This window comes from Lepidochelys olivacea, assembly GCF_965140295.1.
Source record: "Lepidochelys olivacea isolate rLepOli2 genome assembly, chromosome: 5".
Lineage (NCBI taxonomy): Eukaryota > Metazoa > Chordata > Testudines > Cheloniidae > Lepidochelys > Lepidochelys olivacea.
In genome coordinates, this window is record NC_140415.1 from 91,513,873 (window position 1) to 91,533,802 (window position 19,930).

A 19,930-nucleotide genomic window follows, 5' to 3' on the forward strand; every position below is an offset into this window, starting at 1 on the left:
CCCATGGTTCTCAGTGGTGCACTAAACTGAGCCGCATTAGCAATTGTTTTGCGGTTTATTGTGGGCAAATTTGTCTATTCTTCTTGGGCCCCTGTGTGTGGAAGTGTTCTGAGCCCACCAACGCAATAAACTAAAGCACTTCCCTATCCCTGCTAAATTAACTTACATTCATGCTGTAGGCATGGGAGGAAAATATCAGCTACCTCCTAACATTCCATTAATCCAGGGGAACGTCATCAGTCCAACTGTTTCTGTGCAGAATCAATACCTAAAGGCTTACAGCTAATACTTGAAATGTGTAATTTCCCCCATCCATCTTGAGGAGTCACATGCCAGCTGAGCTATTTGCAACATGACTTTCTCTTTTAAAAGTGTTCCCCTCCGTTTTCTTGGCACGTCTTGCAGTGGCATTTCAGTAAAGAACTAAGAAAGGAGTATATTTTCAGAAATGAGGCACATTTTGAAAGAACATTGTTTTTTCTAATGGTAATTTTATATCTAATACAAAATGCTTCTGAATGGGCACTGTTATATTAATTTAAATGAAATAAGCTAACAGTGTTAATATAACCCCGCCGCTGTCTAACATTAAATGGTGTTGGAAAAGGTCTGGTTCGTCAGCCTGCTTAGCACCATGGCAAACACACCAATAAAATTTTTTTTAAATCTTTTATTAAAGATACAGACAAGAAGGAAAAACAGCTAATAGCATTTGAAATGTAAAATATTAAGTTAGGCCTTCAGTTGGTTTGATGAAAGATTTTAAAAGGAAACCCCCCATGCTGTTTGACAGTGTCGTAGGTGGTAATAACTGGCCTTTTGGGGAAAAGAGAAGTTAGTTGAGATGGGCTGGAGATGTCATTGCTGCTGCTGTTGTTGTTGACAGCCATCTTAGAAGGAAAAGCCCCCTTGTTTGACTGTCTCTTAGATGGTATCAAAGATGGTATAACTGTCATCTCAGGTGATGTTTGGGTTCAGCTGGAGCTGGTAGGGGTGGCGATATCACCTGGGACCTTCTCTCTCTCTGGCCCAGTCTGGTCAGGACACCTCTCCAGATCAGGATGATGAAATCCTGGGGTCCCAGAACACAGCGTGGGTGGCAGCTATGGTGATGAAGCTTGCTCCAATAGCCATTGTCTGTTCTTTCATTCTGTTCTTTTTCTTTCCAGCTTTCCCCACAAAATTTCTTGCTTTTAAGGACCCAAAAAGGGAGCGATGGGTGGCATAGCCTATCCCTTTGTTATTTTGTTCATCAATTAGGCCTAATGTCTGACTCATTAATTGATTTTGGCTCATTAACTTCCGGCTCCTCATCTCCATAACTTCAACACAGTCCTTGAGTCATATCAACTTGTCCTTTTTTGTTTAGACTAATTCAGTCTGTCTGTCTCCCTTTCATACCTTTTCCATCAACATTTGTTGTTATAGGTTATGTAACATTGTATGAACTTTTACATACTTTTTACAGTTGAGCTCACAATTCAGGTAAATTTGTAGGCCCAATTGTCACAACAGCATCCAAGATCTCCCTGGTTCCTTGTTATTTTCTGCTCTCCCGCCAAAAGATAACTTACTAGGTCAAATTGTAATTTCTGGTCTTTGCTCCTGAGACACATAAGAGGCTCCTAATTGACTTAAAAATAAGCCTGGTTTAAACCAAAACACACCTTTTTGCACTGGTTTAACTAAACCAGTGTAGAGTGACAAATTTAGTTAAACCAGTACAACTTTCCCATGGAGATGTCCCCTCACCTTCTATTTCTCTGTTGTTGTTTTTTCAAACTATGCAAATGTAGGACTAGGAAATCAGCAAAAAGGAAAGAGATGCACCTTTTGTGAGGTTGTTTTTTGTTTTTTTTTTTAAGAAAGGTGTGTCTGTTAGAGATGTTGGGATGATAGTACCTCTATAAGCTACTTGTTCTTTCCCTCAAGGTCCCAGTGCATCAATCAGATGAAAGAATTAAAAGAACAATGTGAAGAGAGGATAGATGAGATCACAAAAAAAGGCAGTGAGGCACCACAGGCCAAGGAAATCAAAGACTTATTGAAAAATTCCAACAAAAACTACCAGGTAAGCCTGTGTTTTGTTTTGTTTTTTGTTTTTGTTTTTTGGCAGAAAGTCAGTTGTACCATTATTTAAGAAGTCAATAGAGCTGTGCTATGTTGCTTTCTCCCATAGGGTGCTACTCTTTGATCCTTTAATATATAAAATAGGAGAAGATTTTCATGATTTTTTTCTGTTATAATGTACTAGATCTTCCTGTTAAGCTTGTGAGGTTAGTGTTTCTGATAATAAATGAGGAAGTTGCAGCTTGACCTCTGTTGTTTTGAGTGAGGCTTATCTAGGGTTGGAGGTGTCTGTTTTTTGACCGGAAACCCCAGGTGAAAGGGGACCTGTGCTGTGTCTGATCAGCACTGCTGACTGGACCAGCAAAAGTCCAGTTACCGCAGTAACTGCGATCGGCCTCCGCCACCAGGAGGGTGGGAAGAGCAGCTGCTGCTGGAGGAGGCGGGATACTGATAGTACATGGTATTTTATATATTAAAATTAAAACACAAGTTTAAAAAAACAAGCTTTAAAGTAATATGTTATAAAGCAAATTTGCCATTAATTGTACCTTAAAGGATTTTGGTGTTGCAGTTTCATTTTGTAAAGTAATCTGAAGAATGAAAAATGGTTTGTGTTGAGCCTGAAAAGTCTTCTATTCAGAGTTACCTAGAAAGTTGAATGTCAGCTGTGCACCACAAATAAATGTATTCCAGTTTAGTCTTTTTTCTGTTTGGCAATTATTCATTGTTAAAAATTGTTCAAATATTTTGTGCAAACCTATTTAATCCTTTGGATTACTTCTGTACTATTCAGTAAATGAATGGGTTGAGTATTTGCTCTTTGTGCTGTGCTTGGTCACCCAAGTCAAAGCCCTGACTTTGACTGAAATTGGACATTTTTAAGATGTTACACACACTCTTTCTACATAAGCCTTAACAAACATTTTCATAGTTAAGAATTCCCCCCTTCCCCCCTTCATGGACATTCTTGAAAACAAATTGCTGTATAAATGTTTGTATAATACACAAAGGTGCAAATACTGTCCAAGTGAATTTGTGTATGTGTTATTCAGACATTGTTTGTAAATACTTTATTCCAATATTTGTTCATCTCTAGCTTTACTGAAGCTCAGGCAGGAAACTTTTTGTGCAGAATGCATGTGATTTTCTACACTATTTGTTGGCATTGATAGTTTATGTACCAGGCATATAAAATATTTTATATGCTCCCTGGCTTCTATGATCTTATGTAGAATTGTTCTTCTCCTGCATACATTATAAACAAGTACAGAGAAGTAAGAGCTTTATTACAGCCTAGATTTCAAATTGCAAGAAGTTGATATAGGACAGCAGAAACTTAAAGTGCTGCTCAGTTTTATGCTTGTAAAAGCAAACCAGTTTAGCATTTAGCCAGTAAAATGCGCATAGGAGTAAGTTGTTTTTGTTTTAGTTTTGTTTTTTTGTTGCCCCTAAAATTTCAGTGGCTGAATTTCTAAAGTGGCAGAACTTTAAGCTGATATTGTTTTACCGCTATTAAACTTTAAGCAGTTCACTAGAGTAAAGGTTTCCTGGTATATGCTCTATCTCTAGCCTACTTGTAAATTAATCAGTGGCCCTTGCTTTGCCTAGCTGGGGGAGACTGACAGTTTAACAGATCTCACTGTTAAGGAGTTTTCTTGATACTATATATTTAGCCTAGTTCCATTGCATTACAGTGAAGCCTGATTAACTGAAGCTTGGTTCTCATAATCCTGGGGTACCTCGATCCTGGGGTTTCTTAGTGCATGCCCCAGTAGAGCCAGCCAATTGTCATTCCTTTTGCTGCACTCCTGATTTGGTGGACCAGAGAGTTGCTTCTTTATAGTGAGGCCGCCAGCTTCCTCCTTCCATCTGAAACCACTTTATCTGAGATCTCAGAATACCCCTAACGATTCAAATAAAACTGGACTATTTCATATTCTGTATACCACATTTGGAGCTCAGTTGACATTTCTTTGTGACTGATTCACCTTGTCATCTGATGCTGATGTCTGCTATGTGGTTACTTGTGCACAGAGTCTCTATATCAATGAACACTCATGCTGTAGCAAATTGTGATAGCCAAAGTGGCCTCTGTGGCTTTGTAAAACATTTGCTGTACTAAACCCACACATGTTAGCTGCCTTTGTGAACAGTCCAGGTGGTGGTCAACAGGTGTGATAAAGAAGCAGATGGTCCCAATGAGGTGGATGAAGGATTACAATACTTTTTTTGGAGGAGATGGTATTTAGGGGTTTACAAGATCCCCATCTTAATCCGTTTGCCACTCACCCGCTCTCTGAGCTTGGATAAACTTGTGATCAGGCATTACGATAAGTAAACAACAAAAATATGTGCATTGAGTGCAGAGGAGGAGGGCAGGACTCCTAACTAGTAACATCAGAACAGTCCAGGTTGAACTAATTCATGTATCTGAATTGGGCTGCCATAAATTAGTGTTCCCAAAACTTATTGAAAGCTGAGCCCTCCTTGGAAAAAATAACATTAGTAGCTCCTCCAGCCTAGCAGGGCAGCCTGGGGGCAAGTTGTACTGCCTCCGTTCTGGATCCAAAACTATTTCTTGGTGCTCCGGAGGCCCATGTCCTTCCTGCTCGGAAACGGTGCTTCAGAGAACAATAGCCCCTGATGCACAGCAACTACTGAACCTGATGGTACTGGGTGGAGTAGTACTGGAAGAGGCATGATACCAAACTGCTCTGCGTGTGGAAACTGTGCTACTGCTCCAGTGAAGATTTCAGTTCAAATCTATTTCTTGAATTGGTTTTAGATGCATTTAGATTTCTCTAGTCAGGATTAAAGATGAAATATACATCAGAGCGTAGAAATAAGCATTTGGATGGACAAATCACATATGTCTGTATATGCTTTTAAGGGTAATATTCAGCTGCCAACTTCTAATCGACCAGAGCTTCAACTGCATGAGCTGGAAGAGCAGAAAGGAGATAAGGAGCAAGAGAAGGACAGAATTCCTGGAAATGTAGCTATAGAAGCATCAAAGACAACACCCCATGTAAAAAAGGTAGCAGAGATTGCGTCTCATAGAGACAAAGGTAAGATTGGCTAATTACATCACTAACACCTTAATAGCAACTGAGGTGAGAAACGGCTTCTAATTAATTGAATTTTAATTTAATTAAATGTAAAAAAAATTGCATATAACTTAGTTCAGCAGATTCACATTGATCATTGTATATTTTCCATGCTTATGGAAAGTTTTATAGTTAAATTGCTAATGACTGTCAAAATATTGGCAGAGGAGTATATTATAGTAGTAGTGGCTAGATCCACAAAGAGGACTTGGGCTCAGCTTTGAAACACCTAACTTTAGGTACTGAGGCTCCCTATACGATGCATGGGAAGAGTTAGGTGCCTAAGAATGGGATCCACAAAAGTCAGCAAGCTAAGTGGGGAGCTGCCTAAGATAGGCAATAGGAAATACTGAAGAGAAGTGCAGGACTAGTCTTGCTCCTTAAAAGGACTTAAGCGTCCACCTCTAAACCCTCTCCTGGAGTTAAGACTGACTGGACTTAGGAGCCTTTCTTGCAAAAAACAGTGGTGGTGGGTCAGAGAAAGAATGAGTGACTCTGTAGCCTAGTGATTAGTGCACTCACCCAGGTTCCTGTCCCTGCTGTATTGCATACTCGCTTCAGCAGGAAAAAGATTGAGACCTGCCCGCTAGCCCAGTGGTTAGGGCACTCACTTGGGAAGGAGGAAACCTGTCTTTAAGTCCATGCTCCACACTGGGCAGAGGGGGATTTGAACCTGGGTCTCGCACAGATTAGGTGGCAGCTGAGTTTCTGAGGATTTAAATTTTGGATTTAGACATTTGAAGTGACAATGAGGTGCCTAATCTTTGTGAATCTAGCCCTAGGTATACACTGCAAGTAACAGGACAATGTTGTGTTTGGCAGGCCTAAATTAGTATCCCTAATTTTCTATGGAAAAGATGCTCTCTTTTCTGAAGACTTTCTGAAACAAGGGCTTGAGTTTAATAGCCTAAAACATTAGTTCGTTTTAGTAGGTGTGACCTATCTGCAACCGCTGGAAGTTATCCTTGAGTCAAACACAAGTGACTGGGCTCAATACAGAAGTAACTGGGTGAAATTTAAGGGCCTGTGATATTCAGGAGTTTAAACTAGATGCTCTAATGGTCCCTACTGGCCTTAAACTCTATGAATATAAATGAATGAATAGTTGCCAGGTTCTCAGCTTAGCATCATATGTGTTTGACATTCAGTCTCCTCTTTAATTTTTTTTACCACATTTTCTTAAAATACAACTCTGAGCCTATTGCCGGTCTCGTTCCAGAAGGCTAGTATTTCAATGTGACTTTTTATATAGGGAGCTTCTTGTGAATTGTATCTCAAAATGCTGTAAGAATACAGATACATGGCGAAAATGACACAGCAGTGTATGCTGGGACCAGTAGTGTCCCTGAGCTGCCATCTCCATATTAAAGATGAAAGCAGCTACTACAGGCTATTTGTATAACTCGCATCTGGTCAACCTTTTTGTAGGTTGACTCTGTTTAAAGCCAGTTGCATTGCTAGCAGAGAAGTGCACACGCACCCACCCACACGTTTTTTACACTTTTAATGCTGTGAGAACAGGCATTTACATAGAACATTAAAACTCTGTATTTAAATAATTCTACTTTGCAAGTCCAATTATTAATTGATCTTCTCACTATAACCTGAAAGGGATTCAGACCTTTTCCCTATTTACCATAAAACAAAGACTATGCAGACTTTAAAGCCCTTATGAAATACAAATCCTGCAGTGGTTTCTAATAGTACCTTTAAGTTAGGGTATCCTGATTTATGCCTATACAGCTGTTCGAGTTGATGCAGCTTAAAGAGATGTCCTTGCACAGGAAAAAAATTGAATGTGGGTGGGCAGAGAGCAGTTGATTCTGTTCTAGCTTTTTAAAGGCTTAAGTTTTGCTAGGGCCAAAACTCTGCTTAGTGCACAAACTGTAATTACATTGCTTTACAGAAGAAATACATGATCTGGTTGCGGTGAACAAAGAGGAGCCTAAAACAGAAGATGAGAAGCTTTTTGTTGATCAAGGACCCCCACATGATTCAGCCAAGAGTGCCATGAATCATGAAGAACTAGCTCCTAAACTAGGAAAGGAACCGAATCCATATGAGGGGGTAAATGTTCCTAAAGAAGGTGATGCAGAAAGGGAGTCTGTCAAAATGCAAGAACTACCTGCAGGCCATGCTGTCAATCAAGAAAATGCTGCCAACGAAGAAGTGGAGAGAGAGCACCTCTTAAATTATGATGCTCAGCTGGATGACCAGGAGCCCAATCAGGATGGTTAGTACAAAGACTCACTCAGGCTATCTAGCTGCCAAGTGACTTGCAGCTAGATCCAATGATCTTGTAGAATGTTTCAAGGGTCATTTTTTCCCTGCTGCAGAAATGATTAATATAAAATCTAAAGTGCCACAATGCAGTGGTCTGTCATGTGAAAGACTGGTGCTCAGAGACAAGGTACCTGCTTTTGTTGCTCTGGGGGTGGAAGATGGAGTTTGTTTCCAGCTCTTCTGATTGATTGTTGTATTCTGGAGTGGTTTGGGTCCAAATTGCTACTGTGATCAGCAGTCCTGCCTGTTTGGTACAGATGTTGGGCTGAATCTCGCTCTTTTATCTACACGAGTAGGTCCATTGACATCAGTCAGACTCCTTATGAGTAATTCTAGTAGGATTTGACCTATTAAAATAAATCTATAATGAGGGGTGGGGGTGAAATGTTTCTGTTGGTTTGGAAAAAAAACCTGCTATTTTTAATAGGAAATTCTTTTAAATAGTAATATTTGTGTTGGATGTGACCTTGGCAAACTTGCACTACCTATATATGTACCTGGAGACAAAGCAGTCTGAATTTACTCTGTATTACTTCATGCCTGGTGAACTAGAGCCATTATGTTTTAGTTCACTGCTCAGTGTTTACCAGCCAGAGTTTCTCCTGCCTATATAGTAACTGTCCTTAGGCTCTGTCCTTTCCGTGGGTTTGATGTCTGTGAAGCATTGAGTTTCCTCTAGCTGGTGCATCCCCTCAGCTTCCATTGATGCTTTTAGAATCTTGCAGGATTAAGCCCAAAGGCTGAAACATTTAGCAAGTAGTGTGTTTTTAAGCAGACCTGCATCTTTGGCTTCAATTATAGCCCATGGCTACACTAGAAAAGGTTTGCTGGTAACACTGTGCTGACACCCATTCCTAGTGTTGATACAGCTTTTGCTGAATATAGTTGATACCAGTTATAGAAACGTAATTAAAAAAGCCAATTACTCCCCTAACTGACATTACACTACTGGCAAAAATTTCTAGTGTGAATAGAGTCTTATAATAACACTCTAAATGTAACTACATTTTTAGTGCTAACAAGCACTTGCTGAGTCTTTGTACGTTAGTTGAATACGTTCTATCCATATTTATTTATACACACGTGTGTAAAAAAACCTCTTGAAATATGATCAGGTATCTTAAAATAATCTTTCACATTTCCTCTTCATGTTTTCAATTCCAAAGCAACAGCCCTACGATGCCGAAAGGTGGGAGAAGTGACTATAGTACAGACAATGTGAAAATAGAAACCTGTCATGACTGTAAAATTAATTCTGTGCAGTTCTTGGAGGAGGACAATGAACAGGGAACCAAAGTTGTAGCCATAAATTGCGTGTGCATGAATATTCATACACTCTGCAGGCACAAATGCTCCCCTCCCCCCCCAAAGAAGCCACAAATATTTTTATGTGGATTTTTTTCTTTGCATTAGCGCATCTTAATCTTTAGTCCATACCTAATAAGCATTCTTCACTTATGGAACTCAGTAATGCAGAGCCTTTCTTTGGTAAATACTGCAGTACTTTATCACTTACAGTACACAATCCTCCAACTTTATTTATCTAGCCCAAAAATGCACAATACATTTAGCATCCATAGACTGTTCAGGTGAAGGAGGTGGGGCCTGAATTTTTTCCATTGCCATTGGTGTATTCCAAGCATTTTGAAGAAATGTCTCTAGCTGGGAGCTAAAAGTACAAATCCAGAGTAGGGTACACTACTGAAATACTAATGGTAGCTTGTGCGCCTTGATATCAAGGCTTATATCCAGTATGGGCTACGCTCTTGAAAGGCACATGATCATAGACACTTGAGGAGGTCAGACATTCCATCTAAGAGTGTCGTGGTGCATGTACACTGTGACAATGGGCAGGTAGTCATATATTGTGTATTAAAATAACTTTGAAAACGTACAGCTTTTCTAGAAGTGCTTCTGAAGTGTTAACTAACCCTACCCACCTCACAGTGGTGCTGGAGTATTAGTCATATTGTACAGCTGGGAAAACTGAAGCGGAGTTCAAGCAACTTGCTCAGTGAATCGGTGTCAGTGCTGGGATTGGAACCCCACCTGCTGCCATCCCACCCTACTGCCTTCTGAACAGTGGAGACCAGACAGATGTACAATCATTGTCTTTATCGGCATCTTCATTATTAGGTACCAGGCCTACTGATCAATACATGGCGCAGCTACACTAGTTCGGCAGCCTAAGGCTCTATAAGTACCTCAAAACTTCTAGCTGCAGTCATTATGGCTAGTGGCGCAGTCTTAGTGGCAACAGTCTCAGCTATATCTGGAATTTCATGTGGAGTACAAATCAAAAGCACACAGGCAATGGGATGTTGCAGAGGAGTTTACACAGGCCCTAAAATGAAGACTGTCTGATTTGTAGCAAAATGAAAAGAATCCCCCAGCCCCAGTTTTGCTGCAAACCTGTTCTCTGCTTTCCAGGTACTAGAGCGTAGTCTCTTGCAGATAAAGCGAAGTCAACGCAAGAAGCCCAAGATTAGTTTTCTGAACTTCATTACAATCTTTTATGCTCCTTGAATGTGATACATGTAGTTAGGCTACCGTTACATACAACACTTTTCATATCAGTCTTTCAGAGCCGGCATGAAAATTTACATGCGTATAGATACAAAATCTCCTTGCCCACACTCACCAGGATAAAACTTACTTACCTACCAAACTCGTTACTTGTCCCGAGTCATTAGACAAACAGGCTTGCAAGGCTGTCATGGGTGGACTACCCCTGTGAATCCTGAAGGCCTGTGGCTTGTTGGAAACATCTTGCTGAACAGAGGAATCTGTTCATTCTTCTTCCCCTTTGCAGGTGCCACCAATAGCTGCTACTGTCCTCCTTTGGTTGCCACTTACCATTTCTTTCTGTGACCTTCTGCTAACACGTGCTCTTCCTATCCCGCTGGACACTGACTTGCTTAGCGTCCTGGGGTATGGGAATTTTAATCTGTCCCTTGGACAGATTTGCAGCAAGGGAGATTAGGTGAGAATGTTTTTCCTAATATCTAACCCTAAGGATAGTTAAGTACTGGAGCAGGTTATCTAGGGAGGTGATGGAATTCTTGTCATTTGGAGCTTTTTAAAGAAGAGATTAGACAAATATGTCAGCAGGCTTGGTCTTGGTGTATGCATTTGCGCCTCTCAGCACGAGCAATTGACTAGATGACCTCTTGAAGGTCCCTTCCAGCCCTACATATCTCATGCTGTCAAGCCTTCTATATACAAGGGTTATAGCAAACTCAGTTCTGAAATTGGATAGGCAACTGCAGCAAGTAAGAATAGCTGAGACCTGAACCTCTAAGCAGAGAATAATCAAATTTCAAAGGTTTAAGATCAACTCTACAACAGGTAGAATTTGAGTATGAGGGAGACTGCTTTTCTAGCAACACTGCTCTACTGCAGCTGTAGCGAGTTGTTGGCCAATAACTAATGAAACGAAATATCTTTATAGGAAAACAGGGAGCAGAAGCAGCGAACCAGAACAACATAGCAGTGGACTACAACTCAGATGAGAATGAGGCTGAATCTGAAACTGACAAGCAAGCAGCACTGGCAGGCAATGAAAGTAATTTGCATGGTAAAAACCTGTTGCTTTTTTTTAAATCCTCTTGTACACAGTATATTGTATTTTTAGAACTGTCCCTTTAAAAGGGTTTTGGGAGGGATGAAACTGACTGGCTTTCTATTAGTCAGTTTAGTTAACTTTGATGCCTTTGTGCTTGCTCTGAATACAGCTGGGGCCAGATTTTGCTATCACAGTTTTACTCTGGTGCAAAAAGACTTCAGTGAAGTTACTCCCAATTTACATGAGATGAGAGAACTGGGCACTCAGTACAGTTTCATGGTATATGTAAAAGCAAACCATAATAGGATACTTGTGATATTGCATTATTCTACAATGACCCAATCCTTTCAATAAGGACTATATTGTTTCTCTTGCTCTGTTCCACATCTTACAAATGCAAAATCTGTCAATTATTCCAACTCTTACAGTATTAAGAATTTTACTTTCTTCCTCCCCCATTAGCCCCAAATCCTGAAGATCTGAATATGAAGAACCACTTATTTGACCAAGGTGAAGAGGAGAGACAGAAGCTGTGAATAAGAAAGTACACCATATGTGACTCAATCACCTGCGAACAAATCCAACCATAAAGATCCAGGTGAAGCTAGAATGCTTGATTGCCATCTCAAGGCTTTAAAAGGGTCCCAAATAAAGTAGATTGCTGTTGTGAAGTTTTAGTACTATGCTTCAATGGTTAAAATTATACTTTGTCTCTTACAGAGGTTTGTTTAAAGCAATTCTGACTTCTGTCAAACTTTTTTTTTTTTTACAGTTTTAAAACCTTAATTAGCTAGCAATAATTGTAATACTTTTAAACAGTCAGCCAAGTTGTACAATCATAAAACAATGGCATGAAGTAGGGGAAACAAAGTAATTCTAAGATCATATATTGAATCCCTACCTGTGCTTCAGATGCTAAACTTAGACTAATCCTCCCCCAGTAAATGGTACGTTTAGTCCTTATCACCACAAAGGCTGGAATAGTTGACCTGACCCTCTCAAACTACTACAGGGCTTTTGGATAGCCCCCCCCCCCCCCCTCCGGTTAATGATATCTCTCTTCACCACAGAAGAATAGCATGGTTTCCATTGGAGGTCACTTCAAAGAGGCTGGACCTGCATTCACAAAGCTAGCAAGGTGGTGTGGATTAGCTTGTACAGCTCATCTTAGTCGGAGGATTTGGTTTCTGTAAAACTGACTTGCAGCTCTTGAAGCTACCACTGTCTGTCTGAGGGAAGGCTAAAATGGCATGCCATGTATATTCCTTAATTCACCCATTCACCACTGCATTTAAAGACATTTTTATGTAGGACTCCATGAGTAAACTTGAACACATTGAAGTTATATTATGCATAACAGAATACTTTCTCACTGTTAGTGTACAATGTTTTTACTGTAACATGTTGAATGTATTCATTGTGGTAAACAAACATACAATACCTCCTCGTGCCATTAGAAAAGCTTTAGGAGCGCTGGCCTTGCTTGTTACTGCAAGGTGCCTGTTTGAAGCAGGACTTTAAAGTGTGGAAAGTCCACCGCACCATCTATCAGAGAGAGTTCTCCACCATGCTGTTTTAAAACTATTAGTATCTCACACTCTCTCAGCTACCCCTGAGGTTTTGTCCTTGATTCCACTTGTAAATCCTGATTGCTAAAAGTGGGTAGGTTACAGGGATTTGGATCCTGATACTGAAGGTCGCCTGTATGCCACAGTCCAGTGTGTCAAACAGCAAGAGAAAAGAAAATGAAAGCAGCTTGTATCCTGTAACTGCTTGTTCAAGAGGACTATTTTTATAACTCGAACAAATCCAAATCAAGAGTTGAGATACTAATGCAGAACAGTAGACAGTAAAACACAATTAGAGGAGAGAAGAGGTAGTAGGCATGACTGAATTGTACAAAGGACTGCACACTGCATTTAAGTTATACTCTAACAGCGAGGGAAATCTGATGCTTAACTCACTACTCATGCACTTTATTTCCTTTCCAGTTATGTACTGTATGCCATAGCTCACAGTGCCAATATTCTGGCTTTAATAATTTGAGCACAATATTTTTGTATCTTAAATAAAGGTAGTTGCCAGACAATAAATAGGGCTGTGCTCAGAAGCTGCATTAAACCTGGCCTTTGTTATACATAAATGAATGCACATAGACAAGATTTGCTTACGAGAGTTGAGAGTTTCTGAATAATGTTATTTTAAATTGTCCTAATAAAGGCATTGCAATGTCCCCCTCTATACAGTAATAAAGCCAGACACAGAAATATTACATTTCTGAAAATTTTCCTCTCACAATACATTGTGTTCATGGTTTGGGGTTAGGCTATACAAACTTAAGGAAAAAATACAGGCATTTTGTAGAGTGACAGAGGAATGGGAGAGACAAGAGGACACCACCTCTAAAAATGTGGCCAAAGTTGGGATGTACTACCTTTGGCAGTAGTTGCAGTTTTTAGTATAAAGTTAAATTATCTACCCCAACTCTCCAGCCATTAGGTAATATTACACATCAAGCTGCTCAGACAGCTTAAAAAGATACGGTGGACATTAATTTATAACTGTCATCCATTACATGGGGGTACAGAATCATCTGTAAATAAAAACTTACTTTCTAAATGGTTTTTGAAGGATTCAAATTTTAACTGTAATTTTTAAAAATGTAAAAGGCTTATGTCAACAGTATAGAAAAGAATTTTAGAACTAAAGCTTTTTGTAGTGGGGCAAGAGAAATTAGATTTACTCAGAACTGTGGTTTTAAACAGCTTTGTATATTGCCTAAAACCATTTGTACTCACTTTTTGAGTTTCCTGAATGAAGTTATGAACTTGATGGGGAGGGGAACTGATTTTTGTTCTTGTTCAAAATGTTTTGCAATCAAAAATCTGATCAATTTTAGACAAACATTTTAAAATAAAACTAAATCCTTCTCAGTGTGTATTTAACTTATTTTAAACAGGGTTGGTTTACTTTCAATGTTAGCTCCTAGTGCGGGGGGGAGAAGAGAAGAAAACTGGTTCATTTACCCAATTTCTAATTCATGTATTCTGTAAATGTGATACAGTACAGAAGTTATTTCTAGTTTAACATGTTACCTGTTGACCAGCTTGTATATTTCCAGTGGAAGGTGGTTGCCTTTGAAAGTGAGCAGTCCAGTTTGCCTGGAAGTCTAGTAACAATAATTCTTCACAATGCGGAGAAGTAGAGAGCTCAGTGCACTAAAGTATTTTTGTATTGAATTTACATAGGAGAGAAGTTAACTAACTTAATTATTGCTTTCTAATATATTTAGTCTGCCAGTTTTGGGTGTTCAGCTTCAACTTCAATTAAACCATTTTGTAGAGCTGGTTAGAAGTTGTCGAGAAGAACACTTTACCATCAATGTCAATTCGTAGAAAGCTAAATGTTGTTTTTCGAGTGATGGTCCCTTTGTAGATTCCAGCTGAATTTAGAAAAGTGTTTTATAATAAACTTAGTCAAGCTCAGAACAAAATGTTTCAATCAACCCAAAATGAAGGCTTTGGAATTTTTGTTTTGTGGGAAATTTAAATGTTTCTGTTCCATTTTGGAACACAGAGTTTTAAAATTGCATAATTTCCTGCAAAATGAAAAATTCAGCTCATCTTGCCTTCTGGTCTTGCTTTTTAATCCAACTGTTATTCTTAGAACTGGCTTAGAGTGAGGCATAAACTCAGTCAGGAGTTCTGCCACTCCTAACTTTCACAAAATATCTGCTCGCCTCAAGCAAAGACTACTGTGTACTGTTGCTTTGAATGAATTTTCAACCCTCTTGTAACTAACAAACAAACAAACCAACCTTCCCTATGGTAATTCTGGGCAATGAGGTAGGCAAAACTTTGCAGAGAGTCTATGAAGTGCCTGCTTTGCTTGCTATATTACCATTTTGACTTGACAAGTGCTTTGGAAACAGGTTTATAAGAGTTGGAGTATCAAGACATTTAAAGATTCTGGACATGATCTTCAAGCTTCTTGAAAGGGCTAGACCCAAGCTCCTAAAAGACAGGCTCTTTGTTACCATGATTTTATGGCAGTTCTGATCAGGAACAGTGGAACTATCAGCTCCAAGGGTGGTGCTGTCAGCTCCATGTCCATGGTTTTGGAACTCTCTTCCACAAGAAATTAAAGAAACTTTACCAGGTTTGGAACATGACCCAACTCTATTAAATGTTTGTAAATGCTATGATAAACAATTTACTATACTCATTTTTACCTAGAGGGAAGGTCAGAGATTAATGATGATTAGACTGGATGGTAGACCGATGTACTTGCTGTAAGGTGCTTGGATATCATACTAGCTCATGTGCAAATACTGATTAAAGGAACTGCTGTGCAGTTGATTTGAGCAATTAGCTCCTTGTAAGTCGTTTTGTCTGGACAGCTACACGATCTAGGTCTAGAAGAAATTCCTTAATGAGATTTCCCCCTCTTCCTTTTGTTACATGTTGGCTTAACTGAGAAGTGTTTATATAAATGTGAACACACTGCTTCTCCCTAAAGGTAACAGAGGCCCATTTTGCTTTTAAAGGTGAAATGAAAAAAGTGAAATTCTGTAAATTACATGGTATCAGAGAGTAAAGTAGCTGCCTCTGGAACAGCCTGTAGTTATAGCCATCAAGTGCCTATAAAAATAGTGCTCTTACGCTACAGCTTTGCAGTTGCGCCATAACTACGCTTCATTCAAATAAGTAAGTTATTTGTCTCAATATACCGGTGAAATTGAACAGCCTGTGTCATACAGGCAGTCAGACTCTCCTGGCCTTAAACTCTATTAGTCTATGAATACCTTTTGAGTTTGTGAGGCTGGGGGGAAAAAAAAATGTTTTAATTGTAAGCTGAGCAAATGTGATGGTAATTAAGATCAAAACCTAGAACCCTGGGGACAAGGGAGAGACAAGAGAGGGATATCAGATCAGTATCATAGATGTCTGTATATTAATGCAAGAAATATGGGGAACAAACAGGAAGAACTAGAAATAAACACAACTATGGCATAGTTCGCCTCACAGAGATTTGGTGGGATAATATTCCAGAAGGATACAGCTGGCTCAGGAGGTGTTACCTTATATATCAAAACTATATACACTTGCACTGAGATTGAAAAGGAAATAGGAGATGGAATTGTTGAAAGTTCCTGGGTAGGTGTAAAAGGGGTAATAAACAAACAAACCAAGAGATGTCATGGTAGGATTCTACTATAGATCACCTAACTAGGAAGGAGAGATGGATGAGACTTTTTTTTTTTTAAACAACTAACAAAAGCAGCCCAAGCACAGGACTTGGTGGTGATGGGGGACTTCAACTATTCAGACATCTGTTGGGAAAATAATACAGCAGGGCACAGATTATCCAACAAGTTCTTGGAACACATTGGAGCAGCAACTAGGAGAGAGGCTGTTCTAGGCTTGATTGTGACAAACAGGGAGGAACTGGTTGAGAATTTGAAAGTGGAAGGCAGCTTGGGAAAAAAAGTGATCATGAAATGACAGCTCATGATTCTAAGGAAGGGTAGCAGGGAAAACTGCCCAATAAAGGTAATGGATTTCAAGAAGGGAGGCTTTAGCAAACTCAGTGAATTGGTAGGTAAGATCCCATGGGAAGCAAGTCTAAAGGGAAAAACAGTTTGAGAGAGTTGGCAGTTTTTCAAGGAGACATTTAAGGGTACAAGAGCCAACTATCACTGTGCAGCAAAGATAGACAATATGGCAAGTGACCCCGCTGGCTTAACCAAGAGATCTTCAATGATCTAAAACTCAAAAAGAGAGTCCTACAAAAAGTGGAAATTAGGTAAAATTACAAAGGATAAATATAAACAAAGAACAGAAGTGTGTAGAGACAAAATTAGAAAGGCCAAGGCACAAAATGTGATTCAACTAGAGACAAAGGGTAACAGGAAAACATTCTACAAATACTTTAGAAGCAAGAGGAAGACCAAGGACAGGGTAGACCTATTACTCAATGGGAGGGGGAGAGAGAAAGACAATAACAACATGTGGAAAAGGCAGCACTGCTAACTTTTTTGTTTCACTTTTCACCAAACAGGTTAGTAACTATTGAACGTCTAACATAGTGAACACCAGTGAATATGAGGTAGGATCTGTGGCTAAAATAGGGGAAAAAAAACAAGTTAGAGGTCTTCAAGTCACCAGGGCCTGATGAAATACATCCTAGAATACTCAAGGAGTTAACTGAGGAGATATGAGCCATTAGTGATTATCACAGAAAATGCATGGAAGACAGGAAAGAATCCAGAGGACTGTAAGAGGGCAAATATAGTGACAATCTATAAAAAGGGGAATCAGGACAACCCAGGGAATGAATTACAGACCACTCAGTTTAACTTCAGTACCGGGAAAGATAATGGAGCAAATAATTAAACATAAACAATCAATTTGCAAACACCTACAAGATAATAAGGTTATGAGCAATAGTCTGCATGGATTTCTCAACAACAAATCATGTCAAACTGACCCAATAGCTTTCTTTGACAGGGTAACAAACCTTGTGGATAGGGAGGAAGTGGTAGGTGGTATAGCTTTGACTTTAGGAAGGCTTTTCATGCTGTGTCGCATGACCTTCTCATAAACAAACTAGGGAAACACAACCTCGATTGAGCTACTATAAGGTAGGTGCATAACTAGTTGGAAAATCATTCCCAAAGAGTAGTTATCAGTGGTTAAGTGACAAGCTGGAAGGTCATATCCAGTGGTGTCCTGCAGGGATCAGTTCTGTTCAATATCTTCATAAATTATTTTTGGATAATGGCAGAGAGAACACTGAAAGTTTGTGGACAATATCAAGCTGGGAGGGGTTGCAAATGCTTTGGAGGATAGAATTAAAATTCAAAATGATCTGAAGTAAATAGGATGAAATTCAATAAGGACAAATGCGAAGTATTCCACGTAGGAAGGAGCAATCAATTGCACACATGCAAAATAAGAAATGAGTGTCTAGGAAGGAGTACTGCAGAAAGGGATCTGGGGGCTATGGTGGATCGCAAGGTAAATATGAGTCAGTGTAACACTCTTGCAACAAGAAGAAGCAGCAGCGACCATCATTCTGGGATGTATCAGCAGGAGTACTGTAAGCAAGACAAGTAATTCTTTCACTCTACTCCATGCTGATAAGGCCTCAGCTGGAGTATTTTGTCCAGTTCTGGGCGCCACATTTCAGGAAAGATGTGGACAAACTGGAGAAAATTCAGAGGACAGCAACAAAAATGATTAAAGGTCCGGAAAACATGACCTATGAGGAAAGACTGAAAAAACTGGGTTTAGTCTGGAGAAGAGAAGACTAGGCAGGGTGGGGGACATAATTTTCAAGTACATAAAAAGGTTGTTATAAGGAGGAGGATGAAAAATTGTTCTTACTAATCTCTGATGACAGGACAAGAAGCAATGGGTTTAAAATTGCAAGGGAAGTTTAGGTTGGATATTAGAAAAAACTTCCTATCAGGGTAGTTAAGCACTGTAATAAATTGCTTAGGGAGGCTGTGGAATCTCCATCTTTGGAGGTTTTTAAGAACAGGCTAGACAAACATTTGTCAGGAATGGTCAAGTTATTACGTAGTCCTACCTTGAGTGCAGGGGACTGGACTAGACAACCTCTTGAGGTCCCTTCTAGTCCTACACTTCTATGATTCTATAATGTCATTTTCAGAGAGTCCTTGTTCAAACCAGAATTTCACTTTAACTCAGCTGCGTTTATCAGGCAGGTACTATTGTACTGTATCATACTCAGCTATGAGTGTTATTAAATCCTTACAAACACTTGTCAGTCAGAATTCATTAAAAGGATTTATGATTAAATCTGTAATAAAACCAAATAAGGTACAATGTTGTTCAATAATGCAGTTGATTAAAAACCATTTCACCCATAGAATATTATACAAACCACTTTAAAACAGCAGTTGTCATTCAGTTCATGTAAGGACGTCAGACTAAAGATATTCCACACAACAGTACTTTTATCCAAGAGATCCATTTCACTTCTGGCTACAGTATAAAATACTCCATTTCAAAGCAGGTATCTGAAATACAGATTACAGTTCAGGTATCCTAATAATCATCTCTGGTCTTTCAAACAAGTTTCACAACTGGGAAATATTTGTGAGGAGAGAAGTCGAATTCTGGAGGAACCTAGAGGAAGAGAGAGTTTTAAAAGATTACTCTGACATACACCACTACTGACTTTATGGGCTCGAAAGGGGAATTCATGGCATACTTATCTTGGAAGAAAATGCTAGTTTTACCTACTTTTTTTTTAAGCTTTAAAATATCAAAAAAGAACACAAACCAAGAAAATCTCTTCAGCTAAAAATCAACTTAAAAAAACCCATCATCAAAAGCTATTCTGAGTTGTGGAAAATAGTCTCTGAAAGACTAGTCACCACTAGTGAGGGGCGAAGAGGGACACTGCCATCTTGGGAAAGCCATCAGCCTTCTCAGTTACAGCTTGTACTATGATGGAGTTGGTATCAACACAAAGAGGGAAAAAAGAAAAGTACAATTGAACTGGTACAAAATAAGGAGGTAGATGGAAAAACTAAAATCTCACTAAGTCAGACATAAGACCTCACATCTCTGCCTTGGGGAAGTCAGTCGTCTTATATACTATATTGGAACCACGCACGAGTACTGAAGAGGTGAGGCACTTTTTTAAAAAAAAAATAAAATTGTTTTTCTGAAATTGCTTCTCTTTCCAGGTACACAAGATTAAAAACTAATTGCTGCTGATCTACCCTTCTAACTGCTATCCCACTAGCACCTTACTTCTCGTCCACCCACCCACTTGCCCCTTGTGTTCCCCATACTTCTGTTTCCACCTTCTGGATACTGCCCCACCAATGCTTTCCTCTACTCTCCACCTCACCCACTATCTGCCACAG

General features: G+C 39.4%; 2 protein-coding genes across 3 annotated transcripts in view; one reads left to right on the forward strand and one right to left on the reverse strand.

Annotated features, from left to right (window-relative positions):
- Positions 1 to 13,958, forward strand: part of GOLM1 (golgi membrane protein 1) — a 60,710-nt gene extending 46,752 nt beyond the window's left edge. The window contains exons 6-10 of the mRNA XM_084628248.1: positions 1,933 to 2,071; positions 4,961 to 5,138; positions 7,084 to 7,410; positions 10,912 to 11,037; positions 11,488 to 13,958. Coding sequence (XP_084484374.1) covers positions 1,933 to 2,071; positions 4,961 to 5,138; positions 7,084 to 7,410; positions 10,912 to 11,037; positions 11,488 to 11,561 — 844 coding nt within the window. The 3' untranslated portion in view covers positions 11,562 to 13,958. The remainder of the gene's footprint in view (positions 1 to 1,932; positions 2,072 to 4,960; positions 5,139 to 7,083; positions 7,411 to 10,911; positions 11,038 to 11,487) is intronic.
- NAA35 (N-alpha-acetyltransferase 35, NatC auxiliary subunit) overlaps positions 12,950 to 19,930 on the reverse strand; it is a 48,081-nt gene continuing 41,100 nt past the window's right edge. For both annotated transcript variants that reach the window (XM_084628246.1, XM_084628247.1), the window contains exon 23: positions 12,950 to 19,181. In XM_084628246.1, coding sequence (XP_084484372.1) covers positions 19,122 to 19,181 — 60 coding nt within the window. In that variant the 3' untranslated portion in view covers positions 12,950 to 19,121. The remainder of the gene's footprint in view (positions 19,182 to 19,930) is intronic.